This window comes from Microdochium trichocladiopsis (assembly GCF_020744255.1).
Source record: "Microdochium trichocladiopsis strain MPI-CAGE-CH-0230 chromosome Unknown B0I36scaffold_12, whole genome shotgun sequence".
NCBI classification, from domain to species: Eukaryota; Fungi; Ascomycota; class Sordariomycetes; order Xylariales; family Microdochiaceae; genus Microdochium; species Microdochium trichocladiopsis.
Genome location: NW_025763555.1, coordinates 1,060,638 through 1,080,037, shown reverse-complemented (window position 1 = coordinate 1,080,037; position 19,400 = coordinate 1,060,638). Strand labels below are relative to the sequence as shown.

Below are 19,400 nucleotides of genomic sequence, written 5' to 3'. Positions count from 1 at the left end.
AAAACCAGCAGGGACTGTCTTTACTGCCTGCGAGATTACGGAGGCGTGTCTCCGTCACCCATAGCGAGCAAATAGGCTGTAGGAAGACATCAACAGCGCCAAAACCAATGAGGCAAAGGCAGGAGTTGAGCTTGCTTAACCTGAGATATCTGTTCGAAGGGCCCCCCTTGGGCCAGTCATCTGTGGTGCTCCCACGCTGACCCGATAATACGAGCTGCGGTCCAAAGTCTTCAGTCTATTACGAAAAATTTTGATGGCTTTGAGACCCAGCACGCTACTGGCTCAGAGCTCAAAAATGATCTCTCACTGAATTGATGCCCAAAGCAAATAGGTAAGGTGAGGATAGAAGTAGCCATGTTTCTAGCTCGAAGCAGCTGACGCGCCATCGCCTTAGTTAGTTATGCTGTCAAATCTAAGCATGCGTCAAAAACCGGTCTAATCGCTCGATGACCACGAGTTCGTGGGACGAGCACTCGGACTATAACTTCCTCTACTGTTGGTGCCTCACGCCAAGAGCTCTCGTCACCACTCATCAAACTCGTCATCCATTTGTGACTCGATGTGATCACCCTGGAAAGCCTCATGTCTCCTCGATCTCCTTGACCTTCTTGTCGAAGGACCTGGGTCGTCCAAGGCAGCGTCGGCCTGGTGGTATATGCCCTCCACGTGACGGTACTGCAAATCATCCGTCGGCATGTCCGAGCTGTCATCCAAACCATGTTCCAGTGGCTCGCTAGAGATGCCTTGCTGTTGATCATCTTCAACGGGTTGATGATAACGATCGCCCTTTTCCAAGCGTTTCTTGTACTGCCGTGTAGTGACGTGAACTTAGCCCTTTGGATCTGCTGCGACCCAACTGTCTAGCGGTGGATAAGGGCGATCGTGAATGTCCCTAGGCCCTGTCGAAGCGAGAAGGCAAAGACACGTAAGCGCTAGTTTGATCGTCAGGCGCGTTTTCCCATGGGCACTCCAGTGTACTGAGCAATACTCGGGAGGATAATAGTCGTCAGGTTGATCAAGATATAACGCATTCCCAGTATCTAGGGACATAGCTTCCATAGCAGATGATATGTCAGTACTTCCTGAGCCGATACTTTAAAGAAACACCTGTCCGGTCCCCGATCGGCGAGGTCGAGAGAAAGCCGTGCCTGTGCCGATGGGTTCTCGGCAGAAGCGGAGGACGACCAGATGGGATTGGGTGATAATGAAGCCGTAGCGGCTGCCAAGCAAGTGCGCATAAGTGAGCACTTGAGACACAGGCAGGCTCCATTGGTCCTGATCGTCCATGTCCGGCCGCCATTTCAGTGCCAGTTTAGTGTCGCCTGGAAGCAAAGGTTCGAACTCCCCGTCGTCGTGCCTGATTCGAGCTGCCCAGTCTGCTGTGCTTTCAACAGTAGACCCGGACCCTACGTAAGGGCTACTAGCTGTTTTTGTGCCAGGCAACATCTTCGACAGTGCTATGTTGACAACTGGCATGATGTACCGTCCTAGGAAAACCTCACAAGTCTTCTCGTCGTTTATAATTCGATCGTCGGCGAGAATCGGGTCGTGTTGGGATAGCGATCCGGCCGGCTTGTTCAGATAGGCCCCGAACAATTTTGTGAGCACATCGTAGGTGAAGTCATGCCATGGTGTCCAACCCAAGACTGGGATCCAGCCTTCTGCTTCCGTGTTCCTCCCACCATCTGTGATCAGATCCAGTGGGAAGGGGTTTGGGGAGCACAGGACTTCAAGTATTTTTTTGGACATTGTCGCGATGGCTGGGACTTGAGGAGTTACGCTATGCCTATTTCTTCTCAACATGGATGCCGTGCTGATATATGGACTCCTCCTTCCGGAAGCGTGAGGGGTTGGCGATTCTGGTGCAGCCGGCGAGCGGGGATTGTGCCGAGCTGGGGAAGGTGGGCCCAGCCCCGCTCAGCCTGCGTGGTTACATCCACGTCGCGCAGCTGTCACCCGTCCATCAATCCTGCAGCACCTTCATATCCTTGCCCATCATGAGCACTCCGACACGCGCGTGCCCAACGCCCCGAGCTTCCCGCGACGAGCATCCGCCTTTGCGCAGCGAGCGCCGTCGTTTCCTCCACGAGAAGGCCCCTCTCCACAACGAGCAGCAGCAGCTGCCGCCTCAGCCACCGTTCCACATCAACCAGCCTCCCCTCAACAAGCAGTCGCCCTTCATCCACGAGGATTTCCTTGAACAGAAGGCTCTCCAGGGTGAGCCCAGCTGTACCAAGCAGGAATTTTACAGGCCGCGACTCAGATATTGTCCTTTTGCCCAGCAACTTCAATGGGGCGCGTACCTCGGTCACGGCATGGACGGAATGGTTTGGGAAGCCCATCACATTCAGCCCTATGCGGTGAAGGTGGTGAGTCAAGCAGACTGGTGCGTTTGACAGCTCGTTACTCACAGTCAAGCTCTAGTTCTGGGAAGCCGAACGGCGCGACTCTAAATTGTATTACTGGGCGCCAGAGATCGAATGCCAGAACGCTGCACTGCTCGAGAAGATTCAAAGTTCGTCTGAGTATGATCGCATTCTCCCACACGACAACCCAACAACACGAGACCAAGCGCGAGCGAATCTACTTGCCTTTTCGGACAATAGACAACAGCAACAGCAATCACGAAACTCGGCCATAGCATTCACTTTCATGGCAAGGGATCGTCCCAGGCTACGACGATGCTATGGTTGGACAACAGTTACCTCGAGACATTCCATACAAGTCAACATTGGCGAGACGGTGCGGAATTTTGTGCCAACTACAGAATACCTGGCTATTGTGTACGAATACGTCGAAGAGAGTGCCATCAGTCGAGACAAGGATGAGGATGCAAGAAGGCGAGAGGTCCAAACCCAGCTGGATTTCCTCTGGACGATCGGCTTCTCATTTCGCATCCCTCTCCGTGCAGCAGATTGGTGCGATAATATCCTGCTGGACATGTCCGTCTTGATATCTCCCTGGCACAAACGACATCCTAAGTGGCGCAGGCGGCCCAAGGTCGAGGATATGGAGGAAGTGCGCTCGTTTGAGACAATTCGGAAACGTGGCTCCTCATACAAAACCAACAGACATCTTAGCTTGGGTTCACAAAGACTGCTAGGCCCGCTAAAGGAGCGTCGTGCTCATGGCTTGACTCCATCGGCAGGCTGATAATGTAGACCTTGGCACATCATCCGATTCCCCATCGGTTTCCTTTGTGCTACATCCGCCTCCTCGACCAGGTCACAATTTACGCCGTCCGCATAGCCCCTTGATACATCTGCGTTTCTCATCGCTCAGTGAAACGAGAGCCGGCGTTGCCCCTTTGTCGAGGCGCTGGTCGCTGGGATTCAGCACTTAGCGAACACCGCGTACGAAGATCCGCACGTTCTCGAGGACCTGCGCTGGGAAAGCGCGTAACTGCATTGTCAACAACACCATTTTTGCTCGCCGATTGAGGCGACCTGCCCTGCCGATGCCTGCCTATGGATTGTGCTATGCCATTCCATCAGCCGGCCTTATGTAGTAAAACCTACTCCCCTGGTTGCCGCTTCCATTTTCGTTGCAATAGACCACCTGCTATAAATTTAAAGCTCAATAGTCGTCTGATACTCGTCTCTTGCTCGCGAAGCTTCAAATCCACTAGACATTCCTCACAGTCAAGCCGCTATGTCCTACTAATAGTAACCTTTCTAGAAACCTTCGGTCCCTCAAGGTGATTCGCGCGCCATTACTTCCGCCATACGACGTTCCTCCTCGAACTCCCACAAATCACTCTCTGTCAGAAACGGAGCCACTATAATGTTGCAGTCTGGATCATTCCGAGAATTCTCGTACCCACACAGTCTCCGCTGTTCGCTTTGTAGTTTTGACACGAGTTGACCGTGGACGTCACGACTAGTGTAGCATGTGTCTACACTAACCGTACCGTGGATCTCTTCTCCTGAGGGATAGGAGTGGAGGAGACACCAGTCGAAACAGTGGCGTGTGAAGCATACCTTGCTACAGGTATCGCTGTCGCAAAGTTCGTTTGGGCTAAATGAGGGAGTAAGCACAAAATCGCTACTTCGCCCCGTACGTGCAACATTCACCATTTGATGTTTTCGCCATAGGCCTCAATATCATCGAGAGCATCCTCCAGATCTTTCCGATCATCTTGCATTTGCTGTATCATTTGATCCTTGAGGTCCATCATCGTGGTCGACTTTTTGGTCTCGAAGTTGTCCTGGTGTGAGAGATGGACGTAAAATCGAGCGGGGTCGAGAGATCAATCACGGCCGAAAATGATCGTCCCTGCTAGAATGAGATATGCAATTATACAGTATACATATCCACTTCCAAAAGTGGCGCCGCGTTGCAAGCCGCTAAGACAAAAGGTCCGTGCGCACAATCGATTTCACCTAGTCTCTAGGGGACACCGATTCCGAACTTGACTGTATCCAATGGCTTGCAATAATCTTTGGGGGGCCTCATAAGGGTTCCTCTTCAGACATCATCCTGTATATGCAATAAATGAAGATTGGGACAATTTGAGGTGCAGCCTGAAATGGCTTTCGTGACTGCCCCGCCTGCTTGCAGGCAGCTTTGTTTGTGGCTCCACTCACATGGCATCGCCAAGACAAGGCGGCCCGTGCGCAGAGAGACTTGTGTCCAGCGAAAGTGGACACCGATTTCGAATCTGACTGTACAGGTGAACCCCGGTTATGCGGACCTCACATAAGCGGATTCCCTCGCTTCTGCGGATGAACTGGCTGTTTCCTTTCAAAACACATGCGATTCCGCTAATCCCTCGCGTTCATCGATTACGCACAAAGCGAGGCCATCGCCACCACCTAAATCCGCTAATCCGAGTGAAATAGGGGCGCGTTTGGACCGCGTTTTGACCCCCCGAAATGGCACCCCGCGCCACCGCACCCTCCAACTTGAAGCCGTCGCGGCGACGCATTTCGACTGCGCAGAAGCTAGCCCTTCGCGAACGACGACGTCTCCGTCCGACAGACTCCCATATCGAGCTACAGCAATGGTTCCTGAAGCAGTACGACCAGCCTATCTCGACATCCTCCATTACCGACATCCTCGGCAGCCGTTTCGCGTACCTAAGCGAGCCACTACAGCAGCCACGCGCCCTCGACTTGACGCGGGTCAATAATAACCCTCACCGCGACCTCGAAGGCGCCTTATATATGTGGTGCCAGCAAGCTGAAAGCTCAATTACTATCACGGGCGAAGTCATTAATGCAAAAGCACGGCAATTCTGGGCGCAAATGCCTCAATACAAGGACCAAAAGCCGCCGCAGTTCTCGAACGGCTGGCTCTATCGTTTCCAAAGCCGACACGATATAAAACTACGCGTACAGCATGGAGAGCTAGGCAGTGTCAATATCGTCAATACTGAGAAGGAGATGGCCTCAATCCGACAGATCCTCTCGAAGTATTCCCATGATGACATTTACAATTGCGACGAAACAGGTCTTTACTGGAAGATGATTCCGGATCGCTCTCTTTCGACGCGCAGCCTTCCAGGCCGCAAAAAGGAGAAGGCCCGGATCTCAGCCCATCTCTGCTGTAATTGGTCAGGTACTGACTGTTTACCAATATGGTTCATTGGCAAGGCAAAAAGGCCTCGCGCCTTCACCGCTGCGGGGGTCGATATCCGCCATATGAACCTAGAATGGACTCACAATAGGAAGGCCTGGATGACAGGGACTATATTTGAGCAATGGCTACGTTGGTTCGACCGCCAAATGGCTGGTAAAAGCGTCATTTTGCTGATGGATAACTTCTCTGCTCATGAAGCCGGATATGAAGCTATTCTGACAAGTGCGACCCCCCTACAAAACACCGCTATCATATGGCTGCCACCCAATACTACAAGCAAAACACAGCCTCTTGATCAGGGAATCATTGCAGCCTGGAAATCTCACTGGCGACGGTACTGGGTACGCTATATGCTGTCGGAATATGATGCCGGTAGAGACCCTCTTAGTACAATGAACGTACTAAAGGCTCTGCGATGGGGCATCCAAGCCTGGGAGCTAGATGTGACTCCTGAAACTATCACGAAGTGCTTCAAGAAAGGCCTCATGGAGGCCCCTAGAGACCCCCAGCAGGCCACACTTGAGGCAGCAATTGCTGCTACTCATGAAGAAGCCGTTCGCGAGATTACGTACGGCTTGCAGAGGCTTCAGGCTAATCATCACGTCAAGGAGGTGATGAACATCCATAACTTCCTGAACCCGGCTGACGAGAATCTGACTGAAGAATCCGACGACCTTGACCAGCAGATTCTCGACCAGTTTACCCCGGCAGGCAATAGCGACGACGACGACGACGACGACGATAATGCTGAGCTTGAAATTGAGCCACGAATCACCATAGTTGAGGCCCTAGAGGCCCTCCGCCGACTGCGCCTTTACCAGGAGCAATCAGGTGGTGATACTGGCCTCATTTCTTACCTCAATAAGCAGGAAAGGGTACTTACGAACTCATCAATTGAAGCCTTACAGCAGAGAGATATCCGCATGTACTTTCAGTAGAATACAGAGCCTGGATAGGCGTGAAATACCTCAAGAATGACCTCCCCTCAATACTGCGGATACCTCATTTTAGCGGATTGAACGGAATGTCTCCTTTATTCCGCATAACCGGGGTTCACCTGTACTCAACTCACAGATACTTGCCCGACGCGCCAAACATTTAAGGCTTTGGTGGACGAAGCAGTATCTGGATGGTCGGGGCCAAGGGTATGACGTCTTAGTTGGACGCACGAATCCAACAAATCGATAGCATCCGTTATACGTCCTTGGGCGTGCCAGGTGAAAGCTAGGTTGTTCATAATGGTGAGCGTGTCGGGATGAGTAGGCCCGAACTTCTCCTTGCGAGTCTCCATCACTTCTACCTCTAGCTTCTCAGCTTCATCCCATCGACCTTGGTTCCAAAACGTTGACGCTAGGTTGGCCATGCTATTAAGCGTGGAGGGATGAGCAGGCCCGAACTTCTCCTTGCGAGTCTCCATCACTTTCATGAACAGCCTCTCGGCGGTTCTGTACTTCCCTTGGTCGAGAAGCACTTCACCAACCATCGAAACACTATCCCAGGTCAGCTTGTGCTCCTCACCCAGCGTTTCTAACCTAGCATCGCGTGACTTCTTCGCCATTGTCTCCGCCAAGCTGTATCTCCCTTGTCCTTGGGCATACCAGCTGCCGTTGTATAAGACCTGCGCCCACTCTTTGAGCGATTCTCCACCCTTTGGGCGGTGACTGACCGCTCCTTCAACATGGGCAAACAGCCTTTGACATGTCGCCCAGTTGTCATAAGCCCCTGTTGGGAATTCGCGTGCCATCCGACTCACAAACTGTTCCTGAATAGTTCGACTCTTTCTTCGGTACTTAGCCACCTTCTCGTTGCAAGCTGCACAAGACTGTGCATCTCAAAGACCTCCCCTGTCTCGTCCATGGAGATCAGACTATAACTCCGCAGCATTTGTAGATCATCCTCGAAACTCTGCCCCACTGAGTCCTCGGAAGCGCTGCTGGCACTGGAACTGTTACTCTCACTACCAAAGTCACTCCTTTCGTCGATGTCGCTATCCTCTTCATTCCTCTCGCTTTCGGAGTAATGCGTATCGCGATCTTTACTTGAGAGGTAGCCCAGCGGCCGTACTAACGATTCTGGGATCCCCGGGCGATCGAAAAAGCTCATGAGCGAAAGGAGATCGGCTGCTGACGGACGCTCCGATCGGATAGACTCGAACGAGATCTGCCACGTCACGATCACAGAGTTCGATGCGTCGCGGTCTCGTCGCAGGTCGCCCTCGTCCCGGTTCAACAGGCTGAACTTCCGTTGCTCATTTTTCTGGAAATCCTCTAGGTACTTGCGGATTGGGGTTCGCGGCGTCCGCGGCGCCTGCTGTCTGATGTACGCCCCTGCTTGACTGATCGCTAGAGGTATGTACTCAAGGGCTTCCACTAACGCCACACCGTTCTCCATGTCGGGTTTGTTGCCGGTCTTCTTCTTGAGCAATGTAAGTGCATGCTCCTTGTCCATTGGTTGGACCCTGATGCTCTTACCGCCTCCAGTCAGCTTCTCAGCAACTTTCTCATTTCTCGTTGTAATCAGGATCGACCCGTGGGAACTTTGCGGCAGATACGTCCAGAGAGCTCGCCCCCTACTATCGTTCGCCACGGTCGCATTGGCGGCGCTAGTGGAGCCACGTTCGGTATCGAACAGGACGCTGACGTTATCTGCATTGTCCAAAATGAGGAGCCACGGGCCGTTCTCGATGCCGCGGAGCCACTGCTCTACAAGCTGTAGGACGTCCGCGTCTGGCTGCTTTCGTCCGGGGAGCTTGACGGTATCGGCGAGGGCTCTGAAGCCCTCCTCCACGCGGGCCCGCGTCTCGGCATGGATCCAGAACACCCATGTAGGTCGACTCTTCTGTGTCGCTACGTCGTTCGTTCGATAGGCGTACTCGATGGCGAGCTGTGACTTGCCTACTCCGCCCAACCCCACAAGAGCAACGCGGGAGGCCGGTCGCGAGCAGGCATCTTGTATCTGGTCCAAGAGGGTGTCGCGATTCACAAAGTCGGCGTCGCGGCGGAAGGGGATCGTGAGGCACGGTTTCGGTGGTGTTTCTGGTCGTTCTAATAAGGTTGGTTAGCATACGTAGGCGGGGCGATGGGCGGGAGGGACGTGAAGGTTCGTCTTACCGGGTGGCACGTGGAACTCGTTGGTGATTGATCCACTGTTCAACCCGACTTGGACGCCGCGGTTCCTGTCGCCGAAGGCAATTTGTGTGTGCTCAGCCATGGGATATGAACGGTTTCTAACGGGCTGTTGGACTGTTTGGAAACAAGGTGGGACAGGATGCATCAGCAGTCAAGGAGCCATTGGAGACTGCTTGAGAGGCTGCTTCGACGCCGTCCACGTGGCGTAAGACGAGTCTTGGCGCTACGACTGAGCGTACGGTGGGGCAGGACCCCGCATCGACCTGATGTGACCATCTGAATCTTTCAATGAGCACTCTCTGCTCGTCAACCAGTGTATCGTCGAATCGAGCATGGCCGACCCATTCAGCATCACGACAGGTGTGGTTGGCATTGTTGTCCCAGCACTCCATGCGACACGGCTTCTGCTGGACGACCTTCGAAAGATCTCCGATGCCCCCTCCACTGTGGAAGCGCTCCGTGAAGATGTTGCCTTTGTCGAAGCCACGCTGGAGTCTCTGAAAGCAGTCGGTCAGCCGCAATGGACTGCCCTGGGCGCAACGGTGGCCGAGCAATTGGAGCATGCGATTGTGTCCTGCACGACATCTTGCACTAAGTTCAGAGCTGACCTCCAACGCTGGACCCGGCATTCTACTGGCTGTGACATCTCGTGGCGGGATCGAGCCGGCCTGGGCTTCTTCCGCGAGAGCCAGATCAAGGCGATGTCTGAACAGCTTCAGAAGTATCGTGCGACTCTGAACCTCGTAATCAGCACTGCAACACTGTAGGTATATTTTCGCTATATAAAAAAGTTGCTAACCTGTCGTCTTAGGCATAGCTCGATTCGCGGCAAGCGTGTCACCGAGGAGTTGAAGGCCGCGATCACTGACAAGGAGAAGAACATCACCGATTCAATCACTAGCACGGACCAGCAGCTCACGACGGTGGACACCCGCCTCCAGCAGCTCCATCCTGCAGAAGGTCGAGGTCAAACTACAAGTGGCATGGTAGACGAGGACGAGGCTGGCATGCGGCGCGTGATCGGAGAAGAACAGGCAATACTGCGGGTGTTACTAGCGCTGTTGGAAGGGCTAAAGTTGAAGACGCAGGAAGAAGCGAAAAAGATGGCCGAAGAAGAACGCAAGCAATCAATGCATGTCACGTTTGGAAACAACAACTCCGACTTCCAGCTAGGCGCGAACAGCGGATCCATCTCGGGGTTCACGTTCGGAGGTCGCGGTGTGTAGACCGTTAAGCGGGTTTGCCAACCGCAGGTGTGTAGGCTATCGATTTGTGTTTTATATCCAGCAAGGGAGGATAGGCTATAGCAGGCACTCCCAGGTCCTGTTAGCGTAGTTCCTTCCATACCAGCAGCGCACAACAGTCCCTAAAACATCCATTCATCTCCACTAATACATAAGCTGGATGGGACCCAGAAGTCTGAATGCATCAAAACCACACCAATCGCGATGCATTCCTCCTAAAGCTTGTTAAGACGCATGGCATTTAGTTTCTACTCCATTAGCAAGGCGCACGAAGCGGTGAAGTCGCGTGATAGTACCTGTCAGCATTCCAGTGGAGGGCGCCAGCGCTGCCGCCTGATCGGCCTTTGCCTCTATGAAGCGCCGCGACCGATCGATATCAACCATCACAACCCTATCGCCGCTCAAATCACAATTCGAAACGCTAATCTTGACGATCTCGAGGTCGAGCTCGAGGATGAAATCCAGGAGCGTCTAGAATGTGATGATGATCCGCTCATTCTAGCGTTAAGTGATGTGGGATCTGCCTCCTCGCCTGCGCTATAATATACTATGAAAACTGTACCTTCGAAAAGGGACCCTTCTTTGTTGTAGAATCGTGTGCTTTTCTTATAATGTGATGCCTTTATCTATGTAATAAGTGAGGAGTCTTGTTGAAGCCATTACTGACTTTGGAGCACGAATTGGCCGTCCTCTTCCCCACCTTTCCGTAAAGGTGCCCACTTCTCCACTGATTAACGTGGTGTGCCAAGGCCAGGGTGTCCGTGCGCAGAACTATTTTTGCATGACCCATACGGACACCGATTTCGAATCTGACTGTAGCACGTATCTGCCACCCGACTTCCTAACACTGAGCCATTATATCACCAAGCTATATACTCTTGCTAGATCTACAGGAAGGTGCTACAATGTTCCTATTGAGCATGGATCGAGGACAGGTCCCTCCAGCAGGTATGCCGCAAACGGAGCTCCATGGTCATAGTCTAGAATGCTGTTGAGGAAGGGTGAATCGCATGATGCTGCCCCAGAATGATTTCTTCCTACCTGTCAGATCTTCGATCATCATCTTCGGGATCTTATCATGGTACTTCTTCAAGATCCTTCCGTTGAAACCCTTCTCGGTCCAACACATTGTCAGGTAGTGTGGCCCCTTGGATCTCACTACTTCAACCCTCAACATTACGGTAGGGGGCTTCGGGCTTGCCTCCAAGCTTCCTTCGAAATCGACCTCACTGCAGTCCACAGAGCCATCGTTGAGGCGATGCTGGAGACCGCAGTCATGGATACAGATCGCCAGCTCTCCATGGACAGCATTCTCAGCACACGGGCGAGCATCCTGCACCGCATTGGCCACTGCGTCAACGGCTCAACCCCAATCCACTTCCTCGACTTTGTGTATCCTCCCGATTCGCGCACCCCCTTGGAGCAATACATACGCTTCGAAGTCTTGCGTGTCCTCCGGGCTGCACTGGTGGAGCCGTCTTTCTTCTCTTGCTCTGCGAGCCAGATGGTGGCTGCGGCAGTCTCTGCAACGTGGCGTCGTCGGTTCGGAATCCCCTGGGCGGAGCCGCTCGATTCCCTTCCTGGTCACCATTACGAAGAAATCAAGTGGATAGCGGACCTTCTGTAATGTCGCAAGTGAGTTGCGGGGTGCGGTGATTCCCGGCTCATACTCTCTACAAGAATGTCTTATGTGTATGGGAAGGACGTTCGTAAAACAATGTCAAGGGTACCCATAGATTTCTTGCCCTACGGAACCTCCTCGCCGCGGTCTGGGAAGGTGAGACATAGTGTCTGGCAGTGTAGGTGCGGGCCATTCGTAGGCGAATCGACATTTGTATGTACATAAAGCTGGTCAATGTATCTCTCGTTTAGTTACACTTCCTGTCAAGAATTTGCCCGAACCTTGCTTGTCTCAGCCAGCAATATGTGTGACCTGATCTAGCGAGACGAAGCTTAGCTAATTGCCTCCCCTACCATCTGGCGGCAAGGAGTAAGCCGCTACCAGGCGCTCTTCCCACTTGGTATGTAATACAACTTCCTACATATTGTTGCCCCTCTGTTCATGCAAGTTTAAGTCCGCGTCGAACCACGTCCTCTCCTGCAGCAGGGACGCGGAGCGGCGTTCCGCCTGGTGCGCTGTGGCCGATGTCCCACCCCGAACAAGCCGTAGATAATTGTTTTTTTGTTTTTCTTTTGGGCCGAAGACGACGGCCCACAAGCCCAGCCAGTCCGACGTGCTGAGCTTGTGGGATACCCCGTGACCGAATACCGAGGGAGCTCACCGCTGTTGTGGTGGAGTCCTGTTTCAGCACAGGGGCGGGGGCGGGGGCGGCTCTGTCGCATGTGTACAACATCCACCATGTCCTGCCAGCTCCTCCTCCCTAAAGTGGCAAGTGGGGTGGGGCAACGCGGCTTAACATTCGTCAGGTCTTTGATAGGCCATCGCGCAGCACGCATCGTGCACGATTATGCCAAGCCCAATCGGAAGGATGATGATCATGATGGCACGTCTTTATTTCTAAGGATTTTCGAACCTGTCTGCCATTTTTCGCGGTGCTATTACGTATCTGGCCCAGGTCCCCGTTGATCCCGTTAGAAAGCGAACGGACGCCAAGCCAATTGTTTGTTTACGTTCAGTCGGCTAGACCCCAGCATCTGACTCCACCCTTCGTCTCGCCCAGCTGGAGCGGTTTGTTTGTAGTACAGTAATCTTAAATGCGGTGTTGGGGTGGTTGGGACCGCTACTCACGCGACTTTAGGCACGGCTGTGGAGAAATTTCCACGCCTGTGGAAAAGCTTCCACGCCTGTGGAGAAGCTTCCACGCCTGTGGAGAAGCTTCCACGCCCGTGGAAAAGCTTCCACGCTCGTGGAAAACTTCCCCAGCGCCCCGCATTTCGCGAACCCCCTTTTGGCCAAAGCGACGTCTCTCAATCATCTTTGCGTCTTCATTCTCCGTGTTATCACTGCCTATGGAGGCTATGAAGTATTTTGCCCTGGGCCGGGCTAAGATCGACTATAAAAGTGACGGCGCCCCACCATACGGTTGGACATTTCCTTCATTCGAAGATTTAGAACGGATCGTGTAAGCAGATCTTAATATAGTACTTACCATCCCAAAACCTGGATTTTGACGATAAATGAAGTCCATGCAGATCTATCCAACGTATGTTAGAAAACCCAAGCCTAAGCTGATAACTATTGGATAAATCAACTGGAGGTTCGCATCTATGGAGCTACACATCGTAGGGCTCAAAAACTAAGATGATATCTAGAAATCAGTCCCTTTCCCTGAATTTCGACAATCATCTGTTAAATTCGTACTGTCATAATTACTCGTAGGGAGGCAACACTGTTGGCAATATTCGATGACCGCTCAGTACCTTGCCGTCATTCTGGGCCTATTCTAGCCAGCCCATCGGAGCTGAACATGCATTTGGCTGGTCTGCTCTAGCACCTGACCATCCTAATTGCGGGCAAATGATGCGTCCGTACTTGGCGTCCAGGACATCGTCTGTAAATGTTAGCGAGGTATTCAACCATTTTCCCAATACGCCTACCATCTTATCAAGTTGATGCAAGATAGCAATGATTTCACAGCTCCGGAGTCGTTACACAGGCACTCCAATGAACGTCCGTCTGGGGAGAGCTCGCATCGAGAGCATGTCTCCGTGAACGACCCATTATAATAAATGTCTAGGCCTTTTGCCGAGACTAAAGTGCCGCCGAGGTTCCACAAACAAGGTTCCAGGTTGATATATTAGAAGTAAGTAAGATTCGAGTCTAGCGTAGAGTGAAAGCAGTTCGCTTCTACAATAATGGGTGACCCGCTACTGGTGCTTGTAGGGTCTGCGTGTAGTCCAACGTCCATGACCATTGATGTTAGTACTAACGTAATCCACAAGTGGGTGAATCATACAAGTGGATGAATCAGTCCCCCGCCACTTTCGTACAGGCCTTCTTCTTTCCCCTTTCTCTCGACCAGTAATTATGGTGCGGCATTCAGTTGAAAGTAATCTTATTCTAGCGCTTAATACTCTTCAATAAAACCCAGAATTAAGCGTACGAAAGGCTGCACAGATCTATAATGTATCCCTCTCGACCCTCCAACGACGACGACACGACCGACCTGCGCAACAAGATATCCGACTACCCTGCCAGAAATTAACCTCGCACGAAGAGGAAAGTATTATTTGGTACATAATCGAACTAGATTCGCGATCGTTTTCACCGCGGTTAAGTGGTGTTTGAGAAATGGCGGATCGACTCCTCCGCGAACGTGACGCGCCACATGTCGGAACGAACTGGGCTACGAACTTCGTACGACGACGACTTGAGCTCCGTGCGCGTTTTAATCAAAGAATCGACTACTGAAGAGTCCTCTGCGAGGATTCAGGCGCGTATCGCGCGTGGTTTGAGCTCGTTCGAATCAAAACCGCGAAATACGGGATCCACGATAACGACATCTATAACTTCGAAAACGGGCTTCGCGATGGGCAAGATCTCCCCCGAAACTGTCGTTACCACCTCCGATCGACGCGGAAGGCCAAGAGCAGTACAAAAAGGCAATCAGGAATGGGTTACAGGAATCCAGGGTATCGCGTCGTACGGCCAGATCCAAATAGCAAACCTTTAATAGTTGCACCGACCGTGTAAGCCAGAAAGATTTAAGCACACTTGTCAAAGACGCCAGCGGCCCAGGGTCGCGCACTGCTCGATGAAGGACAACCTTCTCCCGTCCTCGCCACTCCATATCTGAATGGAGCAGAGCCACTGGCTGCAGTGCCCGATATGCAAGCATTACCGCCGCTAGCGCATGGCGCCGCAAAGGTTGCCACCAGCTGAGTGCGAGTAGAAACAATCCCCTCCTGCCTCCTCAAGGGTTCGTTAAGCACCGTGGAATAGAGGGGAGCTATTGTTAAGTGTCAAGTTCAGGAGCGAATTACACAGGAAGTGGGGGGCAGAGCACAGTGCTTCCTTGCCGTGTTCTAAGACTTCGGTCGTGTTGATGGTCATGCACCGCACAACGACTGGCTCTTGTAGTGCTTCTGCCGAGTCGCGAGTCCATTCTTCGAGGATGCGCCGCGCCTGGGCATACTCGAGACCCTCGTGCAGACCATAAGTCCTTTGGCCTCTCCGTCCTTCGCAATTATCACTGGAGTCAGTGTTACCTGCAATGACGAACCCGTGAACTAGTATTATTCTGATCGAGCACGATATTAGATGGAGTCAGGGTATATATCGGCGGCCTTGCTTCTTACTCGTGCGTCTTAGCTTCTTCGGCTAGCTCCAGAACGCCTTCTAATATTCTGTCAAAAGCGAGCGAGAACTTCGCCTGTGTAGTATTAGCATCTCATATGCGGGGAGGACTATAAGTAGAGGGGTCTTACTGGTTCCCCTGAGTGGACCGTGTAATCGCCTCGATGTCCGTCATGAAGGCTGCCCGTTCTCAACCCGGTAGTGATTCAGTTTAGGGATTCGGGCATGTTTGTCGGTGATATATGCTGCGAAGCATGAGCTACAGGGATCATAAGAACCGGTATCTTCATGTCATCTACGGAGTACAGAATGATTACTATGCCTAGCAGTGAACGGGAGAAATGACGTTCTACAGAAAAGGTTAGCATGCTGCCAGTTTGACATGATACCATGAAGTTGGTGTCATTGTTTTGGTCATATCGTAAAGCGTCTGGGCGATGCCTGTATGTATTGCGCGTGGAAGCAATTCGCGCGCTTGAAGATATGCGCCGTTGCACGCGTGCGTACAATGGGGTTAGAGCGGTGACGACCACACGAACGAGACGAAGGTGCTGCAGAGGGATTAATAGAGTTGCAGTGAGTGGTGTAGGTTGATACGACAGCTAGTGCGGCGACGGTCTTCTGTGCGCGTGCAACTCCGCATTCTGCAGGCCCTTGACTGCAACGAGCCTGCATCAAGCCAGGACATTCATATAACGCATCGGATTAACGCAAAAAGAGCGCTTAGGCACTTCCAGAGTTTCTAACTGCGGTGGGTAGCAGCAAAGTAAATTTCGGTCTATGGACAAACTGTACTTCGATTATCACATGGGAGCAAACCGCGCAGGTTGTTGCTCGCCAGAATCAACCAGGCTTGGCACGATCCTGAACATGGCTTCTACGAACATCGCAGGTGTAACCACGACTTCTGTGCCTTCTGGAGGAGGCTGCCTGGCTGGGATTGCCGGCACCACCCTGCGGGGCTGTGACCTCCTGAGCAACTTTCAGGGGCCATATTGGTATGCGCCCATTTCTTGAAGAGATATTCAATAGCGAAGAGGCGTTTGCTTTTGACTTCCGCTTTCTTAAGTGCATGGCGATCTGTCGCTTGAGTCGCGAACCAGCTCTGCATGGCATTGTGGGTACATTTCCAACTGGCAATGACTATACCGTTCACCAGCCTGCACCTATGATTGAATGCTCCAAGAACGTATCTTAGTCTGGTGGACTGGGTAGTCCACGGTATGCTAAAATATGCCACTCTCCAAAGCCCTCTGTAGTCTCCTCCAAGTAAACTAGCACTGATCTCGGTGGCAAAGGGTCTCGGCATATCCTCTCCTTCGATGCACCTTCAAGCCGGCGGGCATGCGTCAAACGGGACACGAATAATCTACGGTAGGGACTGGGCGGGAGCGCCTCGGTGGGCATAGTAATGAGGCGGACCGTCGCTTAAGTCCGAACATCTCGAGGAGAGAGGGCTGGCGAGGAAATTCCAAAAGAGAAAGGGACCTCCACATAGGCGAGGAGCAGCCGAGTCGCGGTTATGCGATGTATTCGGACCATCAGCTGGTGTTCCTATGTCGCCTTCGAGGACTGATCGGTTGCCGGAGCTCTCATGATAGTGGCCATTTCCTTGCTGTCATCATCTCATTGCCTTCCACCTTCTCCTTTTGATTTGCGTTCGAGGGTGACGCGCACTTCCTACTGATGCAAGGCACTTCAAGAACGAATAACGATTTTCTATCCCCGTTGCTTGAACGTAGAACCCAGAGCACACGTGCATATGGAGCGAGGTATTCTCCACATGCTCGCAGACTAGATATGCGGTTTGCGTTTGCAGGCAAAGTTTCGTTGATCACGGTGGGCCCGCTTTCTCAGTCTCCGGCCCACATCCGTTCCAGACACCAGCTAGATGCCGCTCGAATTAGAGAGTCCAGCAGTGGATTTCTATGAAATTTAAAGAACGCCAATGAGTCGAGAAGGCCCATAGCTATCTTATATTATGATGTGAGGGGGATGCCGTAAAGATCCCGTTTAATAGGTAGGTGCACGGAGGCTTACTCAAGGACGACATCTTCCTTTTGGAAAGCCCCACTCTGCCGGGGTCCTCGCGTCGTGTATTGGGCGCTCGGGATAGCCCAGTTACAGATATGATCCAGCGTGTTCTATCTTTCAACCATATCCATCGCGTGCATCACTCTTGGACAACAGCTTAACATTTGGTCAATGCGCCTCTATCCTTGTCAAGATATCTTTAATTGCCACACACTCGACAGCACACCCACCAATGTTAGGTTTAAGTTAACGTGCGCGGTGTTGCCCAAGGTCTCGTCAAATGATGGTCAACTACTATGTGCGGGTCTTTCTAAAACGCTCTTTGACTCCGAAAGGACTGCAACCATACACTGTATGGCGAGAGCGAAAGTTGTCTGGGAAAGGGGAATTTCGGAATGGGTTGCTGAGAGTCGCGAGAAGCATTCCTCTAGCGATGTTACCAGGCGAACACAGAAGTGCGTGCCCGGCGTCGTCAGTAGTGCTGGGTCGGATGCATCTTTGCGGTTGCACAGAGCCCTGGTGATCCTTCATATGTTCGAAATGGTGCTCAGAGGTTCGTCCCCCTCCGCTAGTCCAGTTATCCCCGGAATAAGAAGCCACGCCGCTATTCCAGGCTTTGTCGCCCATAAGCGGGAATTCGCAGGGCTTTCAAGCCGAGCTCGCCATATAGGGCGCGTGAGCACTTGGGCATCGCTTCGTGGTGATGCCGGAACAGGAACAGAATTACAGGCGCCGTTTGCAACATGATTGGGTTCCACGAACTCTCGTTTACCCAGGCTGAAGGTGTGACACCCATAGATCCAGACGATAATGGCTTGAACAGAGACCGCATGGACCTGGCTTAGCGGGAAGAACCCTCATTCCGGTCAGGACACAACGTCCCAAGACAATAGTAGCGTTATGGCATGTGCTTACTTGACAAATGCGGTATAGAAAGGTCCATCAAATCGCAACAGCGAGAATAGAATCATCTATACCTCCAAGTATATAATAGTGTAAGTCTTGTAGCACGTGCTCTACTGCTGTTGAGCTGGGGACAGCGATATAACCCCATGCGGAAGCGGCTCCGATCCTCATGTCTGACATTACGCCCCAGGACCGCGCCCACGCACTGGTCGCAGTCACTCCGTTACTAGTCTACCGCCGTTATGTACAGGAGAAGTAATGCCAAACCGTACTACCCATCATCGGTTGTTACATAAGAAACACCCGGGAGGCAGCGACGACGACGACGACGACGACGACGACGACGACGACGTTCTGTACGGCGTCACTAACACAGCAGGTACTGGTCCGGCCGTACGTGAATCCGCTACTACACTTGACTAAGGTACTTGCGATCGACCCCGTTCGGGCTCCAGCCGAATTTACACCACTACTAGCAGGTCTAGCGTGGTGTAGCCGTGTAATGCTACAAGAGTACTTGTCCGAGCACGCCCCAATCCAGGAGGACGAAGGGCGCAGCTGGCTACAGGAAAAAGGTATCAACGTCTGTTGTGTATTACATTGTTTGACCCTTAATGTTCTCATTATTCGTAAAGAGGCGCCACTGTTACGCAATACTCGATGACCGCCCAGTATCCAACCTTGCCGTTATCCCGGAGCTATTCCAGCCACCCCATCGGAGCTGAACATGAATTTGCCTGGTCTACTCTAGCACCCGACCATCCCGATTTCGGGCAAACGAGGCGTCCATACTTGGCGTCCAAGACTTCGTCTATAAATGTCAGCTAATTACTCAACCATTTTCGCAATCTGCCCATGAACTTGCTCAAGTTGATGCGAGATAGCAATGTATTGACACCACTAGAGTCGTTACACAGGCACTCCAATGAACGTCCGTCAGGGGAAAGATTGCATCTGGAGCATGTTTCCGTGAACGATCCATTACAATGAACATCTAAGCCTTTTGCCGGGACCAAAGTGCCGCCCTGGTTCCATAAGCAAGGTCCCAGGCTAATGTATGAGGAGTAAGTAAGATTAGAACCCAGCTTGGAGTGAAAGCAATTCGCCTCTACAATAATGGACGACCCACTACTCGTGCTTACAGGGTCTGCGTGTAGCCGAACGTCTATGAACATTGGTGTTAGCACTATACCCCGAGGATATGCTTTGATGCCGTACTGTGACAGTGATCAAATTGATTGTCCGCTAATA

The 19,400-nt window shown here is 52.2% G+C and overlaps 7 protein-coding genes across 7 annotated transcripts; 3 read left to right on the top strand and 4 right to left on the bottom strand.

The window, feature by feature from the left end:
* Positions 1-1,005: 1,005 nt before the first annotated feature.
* Positions 1,006-1,780, bottom strand: B0I36DRAFT_337359 (uncharacterized protein). The gene has a single exon (XM_046155666.1). It carries the CDS (start codon positions 1,747-1,749, stop codon positions 1,096-1,098), a length of 654 nt encoding a protein of 217 aa, XP_046005956.1. The 5' UTR covers positions 1,750-1,780; the 3' UTR covers positions 1,006-1,095.
* Positions 1,781-2,180: 400 nt separating this feature from the next.
* Positions 2,181-2,955, top strand: B0I36DRAFT_216011 (uncharacterized protein; the record flags this gene model as incomplete). Its single annotated transcript, XM_046148968.1, has 2 exons — positions 2,181-2,369; positions 2,425-2,955. Coding segments are annotated over 2 exons (720 nt in total), but the record flags the coding sequence as incomplete, so codon positions are not given.
* Positions 2,956-6,564: 3,609 nt separating this feature from the next.
* B0I36DRAFT_337349 (uncharacterized protein) lies at positions 6,565-6,987 on the bottom strand. The gene has a single exon (XM_046155665.1). It carries the CDS (start codon positions 6,941-6,943, stop codon positions 6,644-6,646), a length of 300 nt encoding a protein of 99 aa, XP_046005954.1. The 5' UTR covers positions 6,944-6,987; the 3' UTR covers positions 6,565-6,643.
* Positions 6,988-7,329: 342 nt separating this feature from the next.
* On the bottom strand, positions 7,330-8,790 carry B0I36DRAFT_368877 (P-loop containing nucleoside triphosphate hydrolase protein; the record flags this gene model as incomplete). The annotated part of the gene is made up of 2 exons (XM_046159683.1): positions 7,330-8,624; positions 8,691-8,790. The coding sequence occupies 2 exons, from the start codon at positions 8,788-8,790 to the stop codon at positions 7,330-7,332; spliced, it is 1,395 nt and encodes a 464-aa protein (XP_046005953.1).
* A 205-nt stretch (positions 8,791-8,995) lies between these two features.
* On the top strand, positions 8,996-10,200 carry B0I36DRAFT_337344 (uncharacterized protein). The gene is made up of 2 exons (XM_046155664.1): positions 8,996-9,471; positions 9,520-10,200. Exons 1-2 carry the CDS (start codon positions 9,041-9,043, stop codon positions 9,932-9,934), a joined length of 846 nt encoding a protein of 281 aa, XP_046005952.1. The 5' UTR covers positions 8,996-9,040; the 3' UTR covers positions 9,935-10,200.
* On the top strand, positions 10,187-11,579 carry B0I36DRAFT_355137 (uncharacterized protein; the record flags this gene model as incomplete). Its single annotated transcript, XM_046157408.1, has 3 exons — positions 10,187-10,430; positions 10,591-10,900; positions 11,138-11,579. 3 exons carry the CDS (start codon positions 10,187-10,189, stop codon positions 11,577-11,579), a joined length of 996 nt encoding a protein of 331 aa, XP_046005951.1.
* Positions 11,580-14,617: 3,038 nt separating this feature from the next.
* Positions 14,618-15,384, bottom strand: B0I36DRAFT_355136 (uncharacterized protein; the record flags this gene model as incomplete). Its single annotated transcript, XM_046157407.1, has 4 exons — positions 14,618-14,862; positions 14,897-15,153; positions 15,212-15,259; positions 15,341-15,384. 4 exons carry the CDS (start codon positions 15,382-15,384, stop codon positions 14,618-14,620), a joined length of 594 nt encoding a protein of 197 aa, XP_046005950.1.
* Positions 15,385-19,400: the final 4,016 nt, after the last annotated feature.

Excerpts from the sequence above, each read along its gene's own strand:
- B0I36DRAFT_337349 (XM_046155665.1), bottom strand. The coding sequence starts at position 6,943 with ATGGCCAACCTAGCGTCAACGTTTTGGAACCAAGGTCGATGGGATGAA.
- B0I36DRAFT_337359 (XM_046155666.1), bottom strand. The coding sequence starts at position 1,749 with ATGTCCAAAAAAATACTTGAAGTCCTGTGCTCCCCAAACCCCTTCCCA.
- B0I36DRAFT_337344 (XM_046155664.1), top strand. The coding sequence starts at position 9,041 with ATGGCCGACCCATTCAGCATCACGACAGGTGTGGTTGGCATTGTTGTC. Across the intron at positions 9,472-9,519 it reads GTAATCAGCACTGCAACACT|GCATAGCTCGATTCGCGGCA; the intron begins GTAGGTATATTT and ends CTGTCGTCTTAG.